Raw genomic sequence first — 20551 nt, forward strand, 5'->3', positions numbered from 1 at the left:
CTGTGCATTTCGCAATAGCTTTTTCTAGGGCTGGCATCCTCTCCTCCCCAACTCTGCTTTCTGCTTTCCCTAGGTCTCCTCAAATCCTAGTTAAAAATCCCATCTTCTATAGCAATAGGTGCCCTTTTGGAATCCTTTATAGCACTTTCCCTCTATTGTTTATCCCCAATTTGCTTTTCAGCTATCTAGTTTTATAGAGTTGTTTTCATATCGTTTCTTCCATTAGACTGTGAGCTCCTTGAGTGCAAGGACTGTGTTTTGGATTCCCAGTGTTTAGCTCAGATCCCTGCACAGAGTAGGTGCTTTATAAATGCTTATTGTGTGAATGCTACAGGGAACTCCTAGGATATTCTATCATTACAGGCCAGTACTTTCTGTGCAACTGACAATCTAAAAGAACTATCTAGAGCAGGGAAAAGCAAAGTGTCTAAACAGGGTGGCATAGCCAGTATGGGTTAACAGAGGAAATTGAATCCAGATCTTCCTAACTCAGAACTCTCCCTTTTACCACCTACCTGCCTTGCCTCTCTGTGTGATGCATGTATTTATATAAGGTATCCTAAAAGTCTTAGTGAAGTTTTAAACTAATAAAGCTTAAGAATTTTGGAACACTTAGCATATGTCCCAAACATACATGTACACTTTTCTGACCGCAATGCAGGTGCCTGTGATTTTATTTGTTAAGTATGCCTCTTAAAATGTTCCAATGCATTATGTTTTTGTAAAGTGAATGTTAATTTAAATTCACTAAGGTAGCTCAAGTTTTTAAAGGTATTCTGTGATGAATCATTTTGTACAGTGAAAAATCCTTTAGTAATGAAATTCGTAGGCCAGTAACTTATCTGTCTGATGAGTTTCGATTTTTATATACTGACTTTTTTTTTCACTGAGACACAATCTTTCTGAGCACGTGCCTATTTCAATATGGTCCAGGAGCCATTTCTTGTACTTTTTTTTTTAATGAGAATCTACGTGTGACTCATTCAGAGAACCCTATGTCTGAAAACACCTTCTTGCAAGGTCATTTAATTCCTCTTCACACCATCAGCAGAACTATCTTTAAACTGTCTTCAAATATATAAGACCCTAATCTATTTTTAGGAGCTTCTCTCTCACAAAAGGTGACTCCTTGATTTGTGACTCATTCTAGAACTTTAACCACCTTCCAGTTCAAGAAATTCTCATTCTTATTTAGTTTAAATTATCACTTCTTGGTGCTTTCTTTTCCTAAACTAAATAAACTACAGGTTTATTATTTTTTTAAATGTAAGCTTATCCAAAGTTAAGAATAAGCTGTAATAGTATTTAGGTTTTTTCTTTTTCTTTTCCATATATAACTTCAGCAAAGTCCTTTGGCAAGCAGCCACCATAAACAAACCTCCTTAAAATTTAGCTGGAACATTAAGAGATATAGGAACAAGATAGACTTTTAACAAGTGAAAGTAAATGTGAAATAAGCATAAGAACACAAAAAAAGCGATCATACTATAAATAGGCAAGGATATAGACCTTTTTATTTATAGATTTTCCACGATATTAAGTGGTAATTTGTATCTTTCACTCTATTAAAATTGTACTCCCTAGGAACACGCTTGGATAAATTATAGTGAGCTTATTAGAGAAAGTTGGGAAGAAAATATTAAATTATACCATTTGCCAGAATAAAATATAACCAAGTTTTATACCTTCTTGAATATCAAGACATAATGTTTATCACAGTATTGATTTAGGCCCAGAATATCCTCAATACAGTGTAGGGGATTGGGGAGTAAAGTAGACTTGAAAAACATACTATTTTTAATTTGTTCTCATATACACACAAAAAAAATCTCACTATAAAGCCAGAAAGATAGATCATATAGAAGGATAAAAAACATAAGTATAGCTATAGACAGATATGTATCCATACATACACATAGGTATATAGATATACATTCAATATATAGCAATTACATTAAACTTATTTAGCTTCCATGTAATAAACTCATTGGTTTTGCATTTGTTCTATTTGCTAAAGACAATTCACATTTAGTGAAAGTGGAAGACACATTTGGATGTTGCATTCCTGAAATTTTTTCTCCTTAAAAAAAAAAATCTACAGAAATGATACTCTTAAAGCAAGATATTAGAGGATTTGTAAGTATCTTCCTGGGAAAATAGATTTTCTAATACCTAATATATTTAAATTTGAAAATATATGAAATGATTATTATAATACATAAGGCTTAAACTTCAGACAGATCTAGGGCAAGATATCTAATTTTTGAATTACACAGTCACCAAATTTAACATTCAAGGCTCTGGTGCCTTGTGCTAAGTATAGCTAAAGGTCAATGTATATTTTATAGGAGGGTGAATATTGGCTGAATTGGACTTTATCTTGATGCAAAGCCCACAGGATGGTAGTCTGTCATTCTAAATTTTGCACTTAATAGGACAAATTTGATCATAGAAAAATTCTGGGCTAGGCAACCTAGTATAAAGGCTGCCTAGTAAATATTAGTCAGTTTGTGTTAGTCACAGGTTTAGATGTTTAAATATACATATAAGATCTAAAGGACATTGTATTTAGAGGTGGAAAAAACCCTTCTTTTGTCTAATTATGTTATTTACAAATGAGGAAATTAAGGCCTAGATTTATCCAGGGTCATAGAGATAATAAGAAGCAGAGCTGGAACTCAAGGTCAGGTCTTCTGACAGCCTTACCCCAAACCAATATAGTAATATATTAATATAAATGTATATGTAAATGTCAACATGTGAGTGTATATATATCATAAGTGTGAGCATATGTATGTGTGTTTATATACATATATATGTGTATATATATATATATATATATATATATATATATATATATATATATATATATATATATATAAATAACAGCTGTTAGTTAGCCCTATAGCAATTCTTGCCCCATTAATCTTCAATCATGTGTAAGTCACCTGAAAGTTAGCTTCCTCAGATTTAATTCTCAGTTTTCATTTGTGCCCTTGATACCAGTCTCCCCACTTCTAGAGTCTTGTCATACATATCAAGGAATCTTAATCTCTCCTCCTTTATGACTCTTTCCCTTCTGATTGTCTAGCAACACACTCATGTCTCTGAATCCAGTGGTGTGGGCCTCCCGGCTATTCCACAAAAGCAACAGTCCATTTGTTTAGAATGTTTTTCCTCCTCAATCTACTTATTAACTTTCTTGGTTTCCCTTAAGTTCCATTAAAAAAAAAAAAAATCTTTAGTGCCTTTCTTCAATGAATTATTTCTATATATCTTATCTATAGTTTGCTTTGTATATATTTGTATACATATTGTATCCCTCATTAGATTGTGACCTCCCAGAAGGTAAGGACTGTCTTTTAAATACTTCTTTCTTCCCATGCTTAGCAGAATTCCTAGATAGGTGCCTAATAAATGTTTATTGATCAACAAGTTCATATCTTTATAATCCCTATGCAAATAGCTTGAAAAAACTATGTATTCATTCTCTCTCTCACTTTTGAGTGTCAGTGAAATAATTCCTTTGACTCAAAAAATCATGAACTTGGTTCAAATCTTGGCTATGCTACATATGACTTTAAAAGTATCAAAAAATCAGCTCTTTACTATCTTCTTATCTGTTAAATGGGGAGGTTGGAATATATTGTCCTCTTAGGATGTATTCAACTCAAAAACCTAGGATTATTTTGTCTAATGAAGACTTGGGCTTCTTGGAGCATCCACTTTAGCTTTGACTTAATATTATCAACTCATTTGGGTTGCACAATAGAATAACCTAATAGAATAATTGTGGTGAACTCTGGATTACTTGTATTTTTATATGCTTGAATTATTCTCCATTTTGAGCGATTGAAATATTCAAAATTCTCTAATATGGACACAAATAGAGGTGTCATGCATTTAGTGAGAGTGAAACAACTAGTTTATGCAATAAATGTAACTATTCCAGGTTAGAAGTGAGAGAGATGTTCCAAGAGGCCTAAATTCTCAAAAACATTCTTTCAACTAATTAATTTTACACACATTTATGAGCCGAACTCATGACCACAGAAAATAAATAGCAATAATATAACTTTGTGTCAAATCATCAAGGAAAGAGTAGATAGTTTATACCTATGGATTATATCAATGGCAGGTATTTTAGAGACATTAATCCTATGATCCAAATTAGAAAATAAAATGAACATTTAGAAGAAAATGCAACTTTTCAAACCTATGTCAGTCTGAAATGGGCTTCTCCCTTTTGAAATCTATCTGATTAATGTAGTATGAAGAAGTAAAGAATGAACCAAAAGGATGAAGAATATAATAGAAAGATAGCAGGGATACTGGGTGGTATTGGGAATTAAGTAATATAATCCCTCTGAGGTCTATTTTCTCAACTGTAAAATGGAGATACTAATCTTTATAAAAAGTGGTAGACTGAAAATCATACCTAGTTCTTTTTAAGTCCAAGTTCAGTCCTTATAAAAATTAACTATATAGTTAAATCCAATCTATCTTAGAAAAGGTATAAAAAGAAAAAAAACAATAATGAAATTCAGTTAGTACACTAGCTCTCCATAGCCCATAGTCTGCCTTTTTCTAGTTCTTGATATTTCAAAGCAGCAACTTACTGTATCTCTACTTAGAAAATTGACCCAATGTATGGTACAAGTAGGAATATAAAAATCTCATTCTCAAAATACAAATATATCTTAGACCTTCTTTGAAGAGGATATGGAAATGCAAAAAACATCTGAAGATATATAAATGGTAAGCTAATAGAAGGACCAGGAAAATAAGAGGAATTTTAGTTTTTCAGTCCTTTGTTCAGGTGATTGGGTTCAGTACCCATTTTCAATAGAACAGAAGATGAGTATATGATCATAATTATAATAGTCAATAGCTTAAGATGCTATTCTTTACTTTATTATTTATTTACTTTCTTCTTTACATATCATTTATATATTTTTTAAAAGTATATTTATTAATGGCCATCTAACAAAATTGAATCACTCACATATGTTCCAAGATTGAATAAGTTATTTCTGAACAGGACTATTCAAATGTAAGCTCCTTTAGGGCCCAATTGTTTCAAGTTTTATTTTTTCCCAGTGCCTGACACTGTTGCCTTTCACACAGCAGGCATTTACTAAATGCTGATTGAATTGTAGTAAGCTAGGCCTTAAGAAAATTAGGTTGTAGGAAAGTTTGTTTTCAGCATCTCTCATTCTCCCTTTTAATGCTTTCTTTTTTCTTTTAAGCACTTTTCACTCCTAAGTGCCTAGTGACTAATTCTACTTTGACCTAATAGTGTTCTCAAGCACTATGGCTTCAGACCTGGCCATCTCATCCAGGACAATGCCTACTCTGACTTTGTTTACTCCTTCACACCAACAGAACTTAACTAACCTGTATCCCATTCCTTCACAACCTCATCTTGCTAATTTACAAATAGGTATTACTGGTGATTAAGCATCTCTCTCAGATAACATATTTACATTTTAACTGGGCCTTTCAATGTCTTGACCCAAGGGGTGACAAATGTGGCAATTTTATGTACTAGTGGAGAAGATTTATTTGGAGTTCTTGGCAGGCAACTATCTATTCCACCTATGTATAAAGTCAGTCCTTATGCTGAATTAAATCTTTATTGACTCACATTAAAATACTATAATCAATGGAAGCTGCTTCTTAATGGTAGAGGATACAGATCTGAATTACTGGCATTAAAGTAATGAAAGCAAAGCATTTTCATTAAGTGACATTGTCTTGTGATTGCTGAATATAGCTGATGTATCCAATTCTCTCTGTCCCTGACATCACGTTGGAGCCTTCACAGCATCATTTTATGATACTTCTTGAAGACCAGCAGTATAATCCTATTACTGCATGTAATAAAGACCAAGAAGAGACAACTAGGTAATGCAGTGGATAGAGCACCAGCCCTGAAGTCAGGAGAACCTGAGTTCAAATTTGGCCTCAGACACTTAACACTTCCAAGCTGTGTGACCTTGGGCAAGTCACTTAACCCCAATTGCCTCAGCAAAAATTAATAATTAATAATAATAATAAAGACCAAGAAGACTGCAAAACTAAGGGCTTAGTATCTTGGCAAATAATTTCATGAATACCAGATAGGATTCACCCAGAAGGCGGAATCACATCCATTTGTGTTCTCAAGCCTCCTAAATCTAGAGGAACTGCACTGAGATCCACATTCTCTGTGTACTGCTGCCTCATTCTCCTCTTGGTCTTCGTCAAAAGTCTGTTCCAACTCCCCATACTGCCTGGTGCTCAGGGGATGACTCAACCCTGATGCTGACTCAATCGATTGGTGACTCCATAAATGAGAAGACTGAGTCAGGCCACTGACCTTCTACTCTGTTCCACCTCTACCCTTGCTGCCTAACCCCCATGTGAATATTTTCTTTCCCTTCTCCTTCCCCTTCCCCCAGCTCCTCTTTATGTTTTATTTATTCCTATTACAATTCAAGACCCTAGAATCCTCTGTTTTGTTATGTTTTAGAGTTGTCGTTTTTGGAAGTGTTTCATACCCTGGCCCTCCCCAGAAAACTAGGATACTATTCCTACAATATACCTTATTCTTTCACCAAATTTCTGTAATTTGTACATTATTATATTTTAAAATATTAAAAAGAAGATAGTGTATATAATTTTATAAAGCATCTGAAAAGAATTAAAGTGAGTTATCAGAAGGCAAAGGGATTTTTTATTCAAAGTTCAGGAGTGATGAAGAAATTCTTTTCTAGAGGGCAGTATGCAAACTGAAAGTAGAACAATATTATAGGATTACAGGATAGTAGAATTTAGAGCTGGAAGGAACCTTATATTTTAGAGGATTAAATGACTTCTAATTATCCTTACCTTTGACCAGCTGCCCCAGCCCAAGGCCAGCCCTGAGGCTTTCTTTTGAGGTAAAAACGGCATAGCCAAGGTGTGTGAGGATGTGCTGATAAAGTTGAAGGTCCTTTTGGCTGTAGGAAGGAGGCATATAGAGCACTGCCCTTCTCTCATGACTTCCAAAATGCTTCACAATAGATTCTTTAATCTGAGAAGAGAAGTGAGTCAGACTTTAAAATTAAGGAGGGTGGGAATCATGAATTTCAGATGAGATAATCTGTTTAAATTTAAACTCTTAGAAACTCAGTTTCATAATCTGTAATATGGGTAAGGATTGAACTAGATGGGCTCTGAGGTCCCTATTTAGCCCTAAACCAAAGATCCCCTATCATTCACAATGTAATAAATGCTCTAACAGCACTTTTATTTACACATTGTTGCAACAGTTCTTCTGGTCAAAATTCCAAAGCCAAATTAACATTGACAATTAAGAAAGATCTGAGAGAAGAACTAAGCAGTTGGAGCATTGCTATTGTGACTTTGAGATCAACCATCTACTTTAAAATAATATTAAGAAGAAAATAAGTCTCAGGTGAATAAACTCAAGCAGCTAAAATTCATTTCCTAAAGAGGAGATTTTGAACACTCAGGAGAAATCTATCTCTCCCCTCCCCTTGCTGCTGAAAATTACTTTAATAGAAGAGGTAAGCTTTTATTTCACAATTAGAGATAAAGTTTAAGATTAAAAAAAATACCTCTTTTGTATACCCAAACACTCACAGTTAAATTATCAGCACTTTTATCTTTTCCTATGGAGTCTAAGTGTAAAAACTTGGGTGAAGGTGATTGGGAGAGGAGATAAAAGAAACCCTTTTAACCCCCTTCTTTCTCTCAATGTGCCAAATACATTTTAGTTTCCCTGGTGTTATTAATAATCAAAGCCTCAGAAAAATCCCAGTATTGCTTATGAAATCAGTACGAAAGAAGTTATGACTTAATTTTTTTTTCAGTGACTAGGGAAGGAGAGAAACCAAGTAGGAAAATAATCCCTGGGGTGCTAAAAAAAAAAAAAAAACAGAAAGTTTTTTCTGCCCCTTAGATAGAAAAGCATCCCTAGGATTTAACCCTTACCTTAGTCTCTTTTTTCTTCCCCTTTCAACCCCATGTCCTTATGAGTCCATCCCCCATGCCAGGAGAGCTGAAGCTGCTCTTCTTGAGCTGAATTACCTAGCATTCTAATTCTGGGTCAGAGAGTGCAATTCTGTTGGGCTGGCCACAATTGTACAAATGCCAAATGTATCCTAGCCTGAAAAATTATTTTATGGACAACTCATACACCACTATTTTATGGAGAACTCACAAGCGCTCATAAGGGGGTCAGAAAAAAACAAACAAACAATGCCATTTGCTGTAACTGAGGCTTTCACATAGGAATGATGTGGTCCTGGCTAATGGAATCTCTGTGTTTTCTCAGTATAATTAAGGGAAAATAGTCATAAAAGAAAAGAGTAGTCACAAAGGAGGAACCATAGGTCAGTTCCCCTTCAGGGTCCAAAAATGAATTGGGCCTCTCCTGAGATCCCAAACTAGTGCATCCTTTCCTCAACCCTAAAGTGTGGCTTTCCCCTTCCTCCAGGACTTCCAGGACTTGGAGAATAAAGGAGGAACTTGACTAGGGGATTAGATGTAATTCATATTGTAATGCCAGAGAAACTGAGGCAAGATAGAGATTAGAGAGTATTTAATATTTTATTTGAAAGGGAGAGATTTACTGGGGCCAAATGGATCCATGGTTTGGTCCCAAGGCTGAATGAATATTAATTTTTGCTGAGGCAATTGGGGTTAAGTGACTTGCCCAAGGTCACACAAGAATCCAAGAATCCAGCAAACAATGTGAGTTCTCAATGACTTACATAAACGTGGCTCAGATACAGGGGGTAGACCAAGGCAGGGGTGGAGTCAGGATGCTGAGAGCAGGAACCCGAGACTAACAATCCAGTTCTGACAAGGTGAGGGGAGGCATGGGAGACATCTGATAATTGGGATTACAGAATGGGGAGAGGAACCCAATATTCTGATGATGTCTAAGATAGAAGGTCTTTCTCCTTATCTGGATCATCATGATAAAGAGGAAGGGGTGGTATTGCAGGATTGAGCAGAACAATTCAGGGAAACTGAGACAGGACAATCTAGGGAAACTGAGTCAGGACAATTAGGGAAACTGAGTCAGGACAATAAAAGAGAACTACAGCACAACAATACTTATTGCAAGAGGGATGAATTTTTCAGGGAATTTAAATCTAGGTGATGTTTATACTTTCTTTGGTGGGGAAAGTGACTTTGGAACCTTACTACTGTAAAATGGGTGACTCAACTCTGTTAAGAGTTGTTGAGTTTCCCCCAGAGCTTCTTCATTTAGAATGATTAAGGAAGCTCCTAGAAGAAAGATCATTTCTGGGAATGGGTGGAGTAAAGAGGGATAAGGAAGATAAAGGTATTCCTAGTGATCCAAGTGGAAAAGCAAAAGGCATTTTTGCATCTTAAATGCAAATTACTCTCTGGTCAGTGTAATGATTATATGACCTGAAGTATGAGTGGCTTCTCTATGGATTTCTTTGAATAATGTTTCTGATATGGTGCAGCCATTGTCAGAAATGATGTGAACTCTAACCCAGTCCATCCTGTTCCCATAGACAAGCTTATAACACACAAAGGGAGGCCAAATTCCAGGGACTGTTTTATCTTGTTAGCACTAATGGGGGTGAAGCCTGAAACTGTGTCCATCAGTTTCTTTCTTTCTTTCTTTCCTTCTTTCCTTCCTTCTTTCTTTCTTTTTTTCTTTCTTTTTTTCTTTCTTTCCTTCTTTCCTTCTTTCTTTCCTTCTTTCCTTCTTTCTTTCCTTCTTTCTTTCTTTCTTTCTTTCTTTCTTTCTTTCTTTCTTTCTTTCTTTCTTTCTTTCTTTCTTTCTTTCTTTCTTTCTTTCTTTCTTTCTTTCTTTCTTTCTTTCTTTCTTTCAGCCACAATTGAAAGAAATGATGAATTTCAGTTAGATGTTATAATTTATTATTATTATAATTTTTTGCTATCCAACTTCATGGACCCCAGGCAAAGAACCCCGATCTATATTATTCTTTGTAAAGTAACTCAGTGACCTTATGGGTTAAATAGGGGATTTTGGGGCTGGCCTGGGAATGTTAAACCATGTATAGCAAGATTTCTATGGGAAAATACCTTTAGAATCCCTTCCCCTGGAAAAAAAAATAGACTTAAAAATAAACTTTTGGACAGAGATCCATATGTAAGGCACTAGCTGTATTTAGTTGAAACACAGATTTAACTCTCCAAAGTAAGGAAAATGCTCAGAAGCAAATGTCCTATGTCCTATGTTACCTTTCATGAATGCCAACATGAATTCTTAAGAAGGAACATTTGAAACCATATTGAAAGGTGAGCCTTTAAATGCTAAGGCTGATTAGTGAGTGATCCATAGCTCTACTCCCCAGGGGGCCAAAATAAACAAAAGACTTCCCTTCCCACTTCCTACACACAAGAGTCCAGACAAAAAGAAAGAGAAGGCAGATGTTTTGCAGTAAATAAATACCACTCAAGCTATAATGAATAGTGTTTATAGTCTCTTAAGTGTTCACATCATCTTCATTCTTAATCACAGGATGCAATTTTCTGTAACTGTTGGCTCAAGTATAGGACTTATTTTGGTACCGATATTTTAGTTCTCTGATTCATTTCTAATGTACTGCTTTTATTTTAGAGACATCATCAACTTGGATCACTGTGATCAGAGATGATGACATATAAGCCCCTACCTCTCATTTTTAGGCATATTCTAAATAAAGTTATTTCTCAGTTGTATTCTTTGGTAAGAATCTTTGAGAACCAGGCTAAACAACACAGAAACATAATCATATCTAAATCCAATCCAACAGAAGAATAAATAAGAAATTAATAGGTCAGTGGAATTATGTTATGTTATCCTGTAATACAAACTGCCCCCGTCCTTGTAATATTTATAACACTCTGTGCCAGCAGAAATGATCCAACAGCAAGACTCACAGACTTTGAGCTTGTACTTTAGCCAGTTGGCCAACAGGTGCAGTTCTGAAATATGTAAAAAGAAAACCTAGCGAGCAAAGAAGCCAACTATCTTAGTACCAACTACCAATCAGATCACTTCATTCAAATAAGATCTTCCTCCTAGTTTCACTGTTTTGAAGACTAACAATAAACTAAAGAATAAATTTTATTTTGAAACCACAATAAAAACAATTCAAAACTTCCTAATGTGTTGATCAAGCATTTAAGAAACAATGTATTGTCTTACCACAGGTACTTAAAAAGTCATTTCTAATTTTTTTGTTCCTTTGAAAAACTGAGATGAACATAATTGAAAATAATGTTGTTTTCTTTATAGGAAGGTATGCCCTGTAAACTTAAGATTTTTATTAAAAGAAAACTTAAATATTAACATCTACATATAATTTTTAAAAAATGATCTGAATTATGAAAATTAAATATGTAGACTTAATATTATAGGCTGATATGTATGAATGTTTGCACTCTTTTCTGAATTTAACATATTTAAAAATTTAAAGTAAAACACTTGCCATTTTACCATTTTGGATTCAGAAAAATTTCTGTTCAAGATTAAGTATGAAAACATTGTACATTTGCATTAAATGATTAATATATTTCAATGGAATTACAAATGGAAATAAAGGCAAAAATGGAAACCACTCATATAACAAAAGGAATAAATATAAATTTAAAACAGTAGATGAAGAATATAAAAATTCTGCTGTTCTCTTAGGATTTAAAAAGGCTTTTTCCTAGTCTTACTTCAAGAGTATGAAATATACCTCTTCTTAGTAATATCAGGGATGAAAAATACAACTTTTTTCATCAGGTTGACAGAGAGACTTTTTCCAGTATTAACTAAATAGCTACATACAGATTTATATTTATGACACTCTCTGATGTTGAAACACAAATCATCTAGGCAATCTAAGATATCATCCTATAGCTAAAATCACTGCTACTTTCCTAGCTGGTAGTTTCCAGGCATTTCAGAAACATTGCCTATGCCAGCATTTTGTCTTCCTGTTTTTACATTTGAGAGCCAAAATAGAGCCTTTCCCATTGTTGCTATTGACCTTTTAAATGACTTTATTTCTGCAAAAGAAAAATTTAAAAATAAATTTAAGAAAGGTTGATTGAGTGCTGAGCTATTTAAAATCATGTGTAGCACAAAGACTTCTAGTCCCAAGGTTTCTGAATGAGGCTCCATATTTTCCTTCTTGGATCACAAAGTATTCTTAAAATGTGTCATAATGGTCCATGATATCAAATAAACTTCTTTGCCACTTTGCAGGCAAAATATGACCTTGAATGGATATATTCAGATAGACTGAGATTCTAGATTGGTTTGAAGGACATCCTGGAGTACAGAAGAGAATTAGGATACATTATCAAGAGACCCCACTCCAGTTCAATATTTGTTGTATCAGTTTAGAAAGATCCCAAGTGTCTGTCTGCTTGGAAGTGAGCCCAATTTGACCTGGGCCCTCATAAATTTCTTGCTCTAATTCAGAGTTTCTTAACATTTTCAAACATTTATAATTTTTTAAAGTTCTATTTAACTATAATTGGTTTCCTTTAATCATATATTTTTCATTTCTTTGCATTTATAAACATTATTTTGATTTCACTAGAGGGGATACAAGACGCAAATAAAGGTTTAAGGAACTACTCTTTAATTGACTTCTTCTAAGAAACTCCTGGCCTACCTACTACGTGCTAATTATTATTGGTTATTGAGAATACAAATACAAATACAAAAATGAAACAGTTCTTTTCCTCAAGTAATTTATAGTCTACTGGGAGCCAGCTAGCTTCCAAGAGCAGATGATGCCTATGTATATGATCAAAATTTTGTTCAGAAGCAAATTAAATCAATTGTCTTTAGCCTCCTAGCCTTCCCTACTTTTATGTATTTTGCTTCCTCATTTTGCTTTTGACTTTCATGGAAAGCATTCAACATTTTTATACTGCCTGTAGACTGCTCAGGGTCCTGAATTTCCTTATCTTTCCAAATTCTGTCCTCTCTCCAGGCAGTATTTCTAGCTTCTCAAGTAGTTCATAGAGGTGGATGGGAGGGAGTCACTTTATATGGAAACAAATTCTGGCTCTGTTATTAAGAATCAACATAATAATAATAATAACCATATTTATCCTGATAAATATCTAGTTTTATATAGCACTTTACAAATATTATCTTGTTCTATCCTCACAGTAACTCTAACAGGTAGGTAGTACTGTTACTCCCATTTTACATATGATAAAATTGAGACAGACAGGTTGAGTGACTTGCCCACTATCACAAAATTAAGAAGTACAAGAGGCAAAATTTCAGATCTTTCTAACTCTCAGCCCAGTACTCTTTTCAGTGTACCACCTCACTGGCTATATGATGAAGGCAATTTGAACTTAGTTTCCTACTCTGAAAAATTATATACTGACTGAATTCTAAGTCTTTTTTCAGCTTTCAGTGGGGAAAAGCTGTGATTCCCATAATAAAACAAGCCCTGAATAGGCGGCTAGAGATTTTTTGTTTAAATCCTGACACAAATTCTACTTGTATAATCTTGGGCAAAACACCTAATCATCCTTTGCCTATTTTCTAATCTTTAAACCTGCTCTGATTGCCTTATAAAGTGGTTGTGGGAATCAGATTATACAGTGTCTTTAAAATGTTAGTATAGTTTTAAGCTTGAATAACTTAAAAATAAAACACTTTGTGTTTCTTTTGTAATGAAATCACTTTGTCCTATAAAGTTCTGTAAAGGTCTTCTTTGTCCCTTCAGTTTCCTTGGGGTCTCTGGGAGCAGCCTTCATTTCAGTTCAGTAATCACCACAAGAATAGCCAGGTGTTAAAGTCCAGATCCTTTATTGTCTCCTTCAAAGTCCTATCTCCTTCACTTGGGGCTTGGCTAGTTTTCTGGAGGCCTTCTAGAGTCTTGGTTTCAGTGGAGAAGCGAAGGAATAGAGCCTGGCACCAAGGTGGTGTGAGATGAAGTGAATGAATAGTCCAAGGGCTTGTGTTTTAAGTTCCAGCCTTCTGTCTTCTCTGGCCTCTGAATGAACCTCCTTGAGTTTGTCCAAGCTTATATGCTCTCATCATAGGTGTGAATCTTGTAGAACTATATTAAGTGCTAAGTACATGTATTAAACTAGAGAACTTATTAAGCACCATGCTAAACAACCATTTGTTTATAAATTCTACTGAGTTAGCACTTTGTAAGAATCCTTGTTTCAAATTCAGAGTTGTGGCCCATAACTAAGTACTGAAAGAATGCTATTGGTATTGTTACTACTATTTGTTAAGCTATCTTGATATATATCTTTTAAGGTGAGAACTAGTTACCTAATTAATCATGGCTAAGAAGTCAATGATTGATAATGAATTTTATCTCTGAGAGAGACTGGAATTTTTAATGGAGGGTTTCTAAATATGCAACACTCCAGTTCAAATAAATAATTTTAGTGCTTACTTATGTAGGAACAATGACAGGTTGAGGGGAAGGTTTTGTTGTTGTTGTTGTTGTTTTTGTGTTTTTGGTGGGGATGGAGGGCATATCCACACCCTTAAATGCCTACCACATAAGTGGCTAATCCTTCTATATACATATCTTTCTCTATCTAGCATGCACTGATATGAAATTTTCTGGGAGTCACTGGGACTCACTAAATATTCCCTTTACTTTCTTCGCATTCACAATGAAAAGGCAAACAGAATAAACATTTTCAGTCTCTTACCTTGTTTTTATGGACCTCTCTCAAAAGAAGAAATACTTTCTCCCAAACCCCTGACCCCCAAGTAGTTCCTTGTTTTATTTTTCTGTAAGAAATACTAGATTTGCAAATGCTTCAATGATTCCATGATTTTACAGTCTCATGAATATAGCTATTTCTTACATCAGTGTGGATTGCTATCCCATCCAATGCTTTCTCATTCTAATTCTTGTCTTTATATATTTTCCATGTGAAAACCACTTGAGGCATTGGAATCTTTCCTCTCAGCTTCTGTCCCATATAAAACTACCAATCCATCACATGGATGTCTATCTGTTATCTCTCTTACTACATGACTGGCCTCCCTCTTTTTCCTGACCATTCATTACTTTAATTACCAATAGTTGTACACTGCAGTAACATGTATACAGCCCTTTTTACATTCACCACACAACCCTCTCCATTCTACCCACTCACTAGGAGTGTCTTTCAAAAAACATGTAACGAATATCATTTAATCAGCAAACATTTATTGTCTTCTGTATACTAAATTGTGACAAGTGTGACACGATAGCAATACCAGATATATTTTGAATCTGTGCAAGGCAGCCTTGAACTATTCAATTCAATTCAACAAATATTAAATGGCCATCATATGCAAGGTATTATTTGAGGAACTTGGGATACAAAAAAGAAAAAGAAAAAAGAAAGACATAATCCTTTCCCTCAATAAACTTGATAAAATATATGCATAAGTAAATAAATAAAAATAATATAGAGTAATTTTAGGAGAGAAAAATAGAGACTAATAATATCTTTTAGTGGGAATCAGGAAAGAACTATATAATGTTGAAGATCCTACAGGGTAGAGTAAGAAGGATGTACAGTCTCTCTATATAGGACTCCATTGCAAAATCATGAGATTGGGAGAAAAAAATGTATCAAACAAATAGCTACCAGACCAGTTGGACTGGAACAGAGTATAAAAAAAGAAGAAATAGAAAGTGAGACTAGAAAGATAAGTGGGAATCAGAGTTTAGAGATTATTAAATTGCTAATGTGAAGATTTTTATATTTTCTCAAAGAAGCAATAGTGAGTCATTAAAGATTTTTGATGGTAGGATGGAAGTGATGACACAATCAGATATGTGTTTTAAGAGCACAATTTATCAGCTATGTGGGAGATAAAGTGGAAATATTGATGATAGGAGCCAGTCATGGGCTATTGCAATAGTCCCTGTAAATCTATGTTAAGATAATGAAATACTGTAGAAGGTATTGGGGTGAGGGGATAGATGTGAGAGATATTATGGAAGTAGAATTAGATAATATTTTTTACCCCTCTTGTAGTACTTCATTTTTCATATTATCTTTGTCTATTCTGCAAATATCTTGTACTTGTTTACATGACATTTTCCCCTATTAAAAGGTATGCTTCTTGATAGCAAGAGCTGTTTTTTGCTTTTATTTATTTTCCTAGTGCTCAGCACAGTATTTGGCACATGGCAATCACTTAATAAATACTTGCTGGTTGACAGAAAGAATTGACAAGAAATAGCAACTAATTAGATATGGGTCCTGAAAGAAATGGAAGTGTCAAAGATTTCTCCAAGGTGACTGGTGTACTGACCCAAAGAATGATCCTTCTACAATAATTCCCATCTGGGACATGTTGAATATGAGGTATTGGCCAAAATTATCAAGCAACAGGCCTCAGATACTTTACTATCCAATTATTTCATCATTAAAATATATCAAACAGGATGCTTGGCAATTATGAAAGTGCTGGTACCTCTTCTTACCACTTTTTGTGCAAGAGACAGCACTGATAAAATCTTTTTTCTAACTTAGAATCAACATGAATTCTCTTTGAATCACCAACAATTTTGATTATTTTGAGATCATATTGTTTTGTGATTTCATCAAACAGCACTAGGTGATGACTGGTATTAAAAAGACACTGGAATGTCTTGTGTGTGTATGTCAGTGTAAGTCAATGAGTATTTTAAGATCTCTGGAAGCATAGTTGTATTTTGTATTCCCAGATGTGATCAAGTCTATTCTCCTTTCAATTAGTTCTGGGCTCAGTTCCTTGTCCATCTGTAACATGCTTCAGAGTATATAAACTTATGGCCTTACTTTAAGTACCACCATCCAACTTTATGCCTTAATATACGTTTTATATCCATATACATTTTATATCCACTTAAATTCTTTTTGGAGGGGAGAGAGAGGGTACTGTTTGTTTCATTTTTAAAAAGGTTTTCTGTGTAGATGATTAGGCCAATCTCTGACAAATGGCATATGTCTTTTAAAGAAGGCCCTGTAGTAGTTTGGGACTTAATGCAAACAGTACAAAACCATCTGAGAACACAATCTGGAGGATCTTAACATTATCAAATCTTTGTCTCTTTTAGTTTGGTAGAAGACAGGAATGAGCTTAACACTGGTTCTCATTCTCTGTCTTTCTGTGTGTATTTGTTTTTCTCTGACTCTGTCTCTGTCTTTGTCTTTCTTTATATCTATCCTGTCTGTCTCTCTTTCATGTGAATTGTCAACCCCTTTTTAAAGAAGGTATTTAAGAATACATTTTAATCTACCAAATGAAATCAATTTTTGTAAAACAGACAGTATTGGAAATTATATTTTTTCTATTTCCCAGTCAGTTTTGATTGACAAAAAAATTTGTCCCCTATTGAAAACTGTCTATGAAAAACTAGCTGCCTTACTTCATATTTTCATTAAGGAGATTGTAAATGAATTTAAAGACTTTTTCCTTTTGTGGTGAGCATCTATAATTTGAAAATCTGTACATGAGTGTTTTATCTAGTAATTAGGTGTTGATTGACTGAAGTAGTTTGTGGATTTTTATATGTTATTTTTTTCAATTAATCAGCATTTATTTCCTCTTTTTCTGTCTTTCCCCCAACCATGGGAGGAGAGGCAAAGAAAAAACTAAAGCTTTGAAACAAATATATATTTGTTATTAATAATAATCCCAACACTGGCCATATCCAAAAATCTATGTACCATCCTACATACTTAATCACCAGTCTTTTCATTGTAGGAACTATTTTGCATAGGTTAAGCTTTTCTAAGTAGTATTTATAGTCAATCAATATCTTTACTTTTATCCTTTTCCAATATTTCAGTGTCAGATCATTTAAATAGGGCAGTTACAGCTCCAGAAATCAGTATCTTCTTATCACATTTATCTTCTAATCACTCTAGCTGTAAAGTGGCAATTGATTCTAAAATGCCTTGAGTCAGTAACCATTACTTCATTGTGCTTTGAGGTATAGTTAATTATTGTTTTGTGATTTGATCTAGTGCTTACTTCTCAAATATCTGCATCTTAAAGCATATTTATATTTATTTATAAATATTTTAAGATAAATATAAGATATTTTTAAAGTGTTGGTGTGATTCTGGGTATTCTCAGTTGTCTATATACCTTTGATACTTCTCATTTTATAATGTTCAAACAATATTTTCTAAAATAGCTTTCTGTTTTACTCTGTGCCTACTTTCACACTTAAGTTACTAAGCATCAAAGTATATGTTGATTTGGTTTAGAGAATCTTATCAAGTTTTTCCTATTTAAAAAAAAAGTTATATTCTGCAACAGACATTAGTACATGGCCTCAATTTTGTTCACAGTGATCAATGGGACTTTTGTGGCCAAAAAAAAAAAAGCATGAGATCCTAATTATATGGACATATACATATGAATGTGCATTTTGGTCTAGAACAATGATTTCAATGTTATAAGGAGCACATAGTGTGGAAAACTCCCTTCCCAATACATATTGGAAACTCAGTTCAGAAACTTGGAATAGAGAACTTTTAGTTCCCCAAGTGAATTATCAAATCAGTGCTATAAAACCAACCAGTTAACTAGATCTCATTCCCATCTCTTCATCTATAAAATAGAAGCAGTTTTATCTGGTCCCTACTTACCTCACAAGTTTAATGGGGTGAAAAACTGAACTTGAATTGAATTGGAATTGAGATGAATCAAATTGAAAAAGTGAAACTATAAGAATCTCATTTTCATTATTATGTGTAAGGCAAAGTAGTGTTCCCTTCCAACATGACCTTTTGAAGTTCCTTCTTGTCCTATAATTCTTGTCACAATGTCTTCATCACCTGAAATTACAACCCCACTGAAGAAAACATAGAATTGACAATCAATTTTGATAAAATAAGAAATAGAGAATCAGAAAATGTTTTGTTTCTTTGACAAATGTTAAAATAATACCAAATCAGGAGTCACTACACAAAACAGCAAAAAAGCAAGGGGAAGGGGAAAGCAAACCTAATGTAAGATCTAGTCAACCAAGTTAGATCATTCCAAAGGCATTTGAAGAAATAAAAGAAACAACAAATATATGTGAAGTGGAACAGATCTGGCATTTCTCTACTTATATATAAAATCATAAGTGACAGTGGTAGGATAATCAATTGATCTATTTATTAATAAAATTAATATCTCAAACTTGCTCTGAGGATCAAAGGAGATAATATTTATAAAAAGCACTTAGCACAGTGCCTGTCTGGCATATAGTACATGCTATAAAAATACTTATTCCCTTCCTTTCTCTTCCCTTAATATATAATATAATTTTGTTAGAACTGAAAAATTTACTAAGATTTTTGGAACATCTTATATAATAAATAATGTAATATGATATAATGTAGCATAGAAGTTGGTGTATATATATATATATATATACCAATATGCATATTTATCATTTATATCTATATACACCAATATGCATATAGATAAAGTAGAAAAGGCATAGATATTTTATGGCTTCTTAGTGTTTGAGGCTAGTCTATCTACAGTCCCTTTACCCTTTTTGCTAGAGAGGAGAAAAGAGGCATTACATATACATACAGGGCAATGAAGATGTTTTTGTACCAGTAGCTCTTCTCAATGAAATGGCCAGGAATTGAACATAGAAGTAAACAGGAAGAACTCTCCAGTTTCCTCCCCTTGGCACCCACACACAAACTTAAATGATAGAAGTAATTGAATTTGTTGATGAGGATCATGATAATAGGGAATGGAACAAGGAGAAAAAAAAATTCTGTCTCTGAAAAGATTAATTGATGGATACCAGAACAAATAGTAACTGAAGTAAGTCAATCTAGGTCTTGTAGAGACAGACATGACCAGAAGTCATGCAGAGAGAAATTGGATTACATGCTAATCATGCTGAAATAGCAATTGGAGATTAAAAAAAAATCCCAAACACAAAATCAAAGTTTCACTAAAATCTTCATCCCCCAGTATCCACCCAACATCATATTCTGGCTACATAGAGAGACTGAACTCATGCCCATGATTTCCTTTAACAGGGCAAGAGTCTTGAAGAAGATAATTTTCCAAGCTATTCTAGAAGAAAGAGAACTCATTCAGGAAAAGTATACTGATACTATTTCATTACTTCAATTTTCTTTTCAATCTTCATTAAATATTTGCCATTACAATGTTCTTCCTTTCCTACATCTGTTAATATGGTAGACAACTAAATATCTAGAGTTGAGTTAATTTCAGAGGTCAATTGAGAAAGAGTGACCAAATATAAATAAATTATCATTAAAAGTCACCATAGGTCAAACATATTAAAATGCAGGTAAATGAGTAGAATTCAATAGGCTTAATATGTGGGCAAGAATTACAAATCAATAACAAATTGAGCATAGAGTTGAATAGAAGGAGATCAAGTTGTATCACATTTAGAAAATTGTGAAAAAAAGATTCTAAGCTTCTCTTTGCTACAAAATTCCACCTCTTTTAAATGGTGGCATTTGGCCTATGATATTATATAGCTGAGAATCAGGGAATGATCTTAGACAAAGGAAGTAAAGGGCAGTAGGAAACAATGGT

General features: G+C 33.9%; 1 protein-coding gene across 2 annotated transcripts in view; it reads right to left on the reverse strand.

Annotated features, from left to right (window-relative positions):
* Window positions 1–20551, reverse strand: part of CPED1 (cadherin like and PC-esterase domain containing 1) — a 404819-nt gene that overhangs the window by 348784 nt on the left and 35484 nt on the right. For both annotated transcript variants that reach the window (XR_012482383.1, XM_074268145.1), the window contains exon 3: window positions 6874–7057. Coding sequence is in view for 1 of the 2 variants with exons in the window: in XM_074268145.1 (XP_074124246.1) it covers window positions 6874–7057 (184 nt within the window). In the remaining variant the exon portion in view is untranslated. The remainder of the gene's footprint in view (window positions 1–6873; window positions 7058–20551) is intronic.

Source organism: Sminthopsis crassicaudata, chromosome 5, assembly GCF_048593235.1.
Source record: "Sminthopsis crassicaudata isolate SCR6 chromosome 5, ASM4859323v1, whole genome shotgun sequence".
Lineage (NCBI taxonomy): Eukaryota > Metazoa > Chordata > Mammalia > Dasyuromorphia > Dasyuridae > Sminthopsis > Sminthopsis crassicaudata.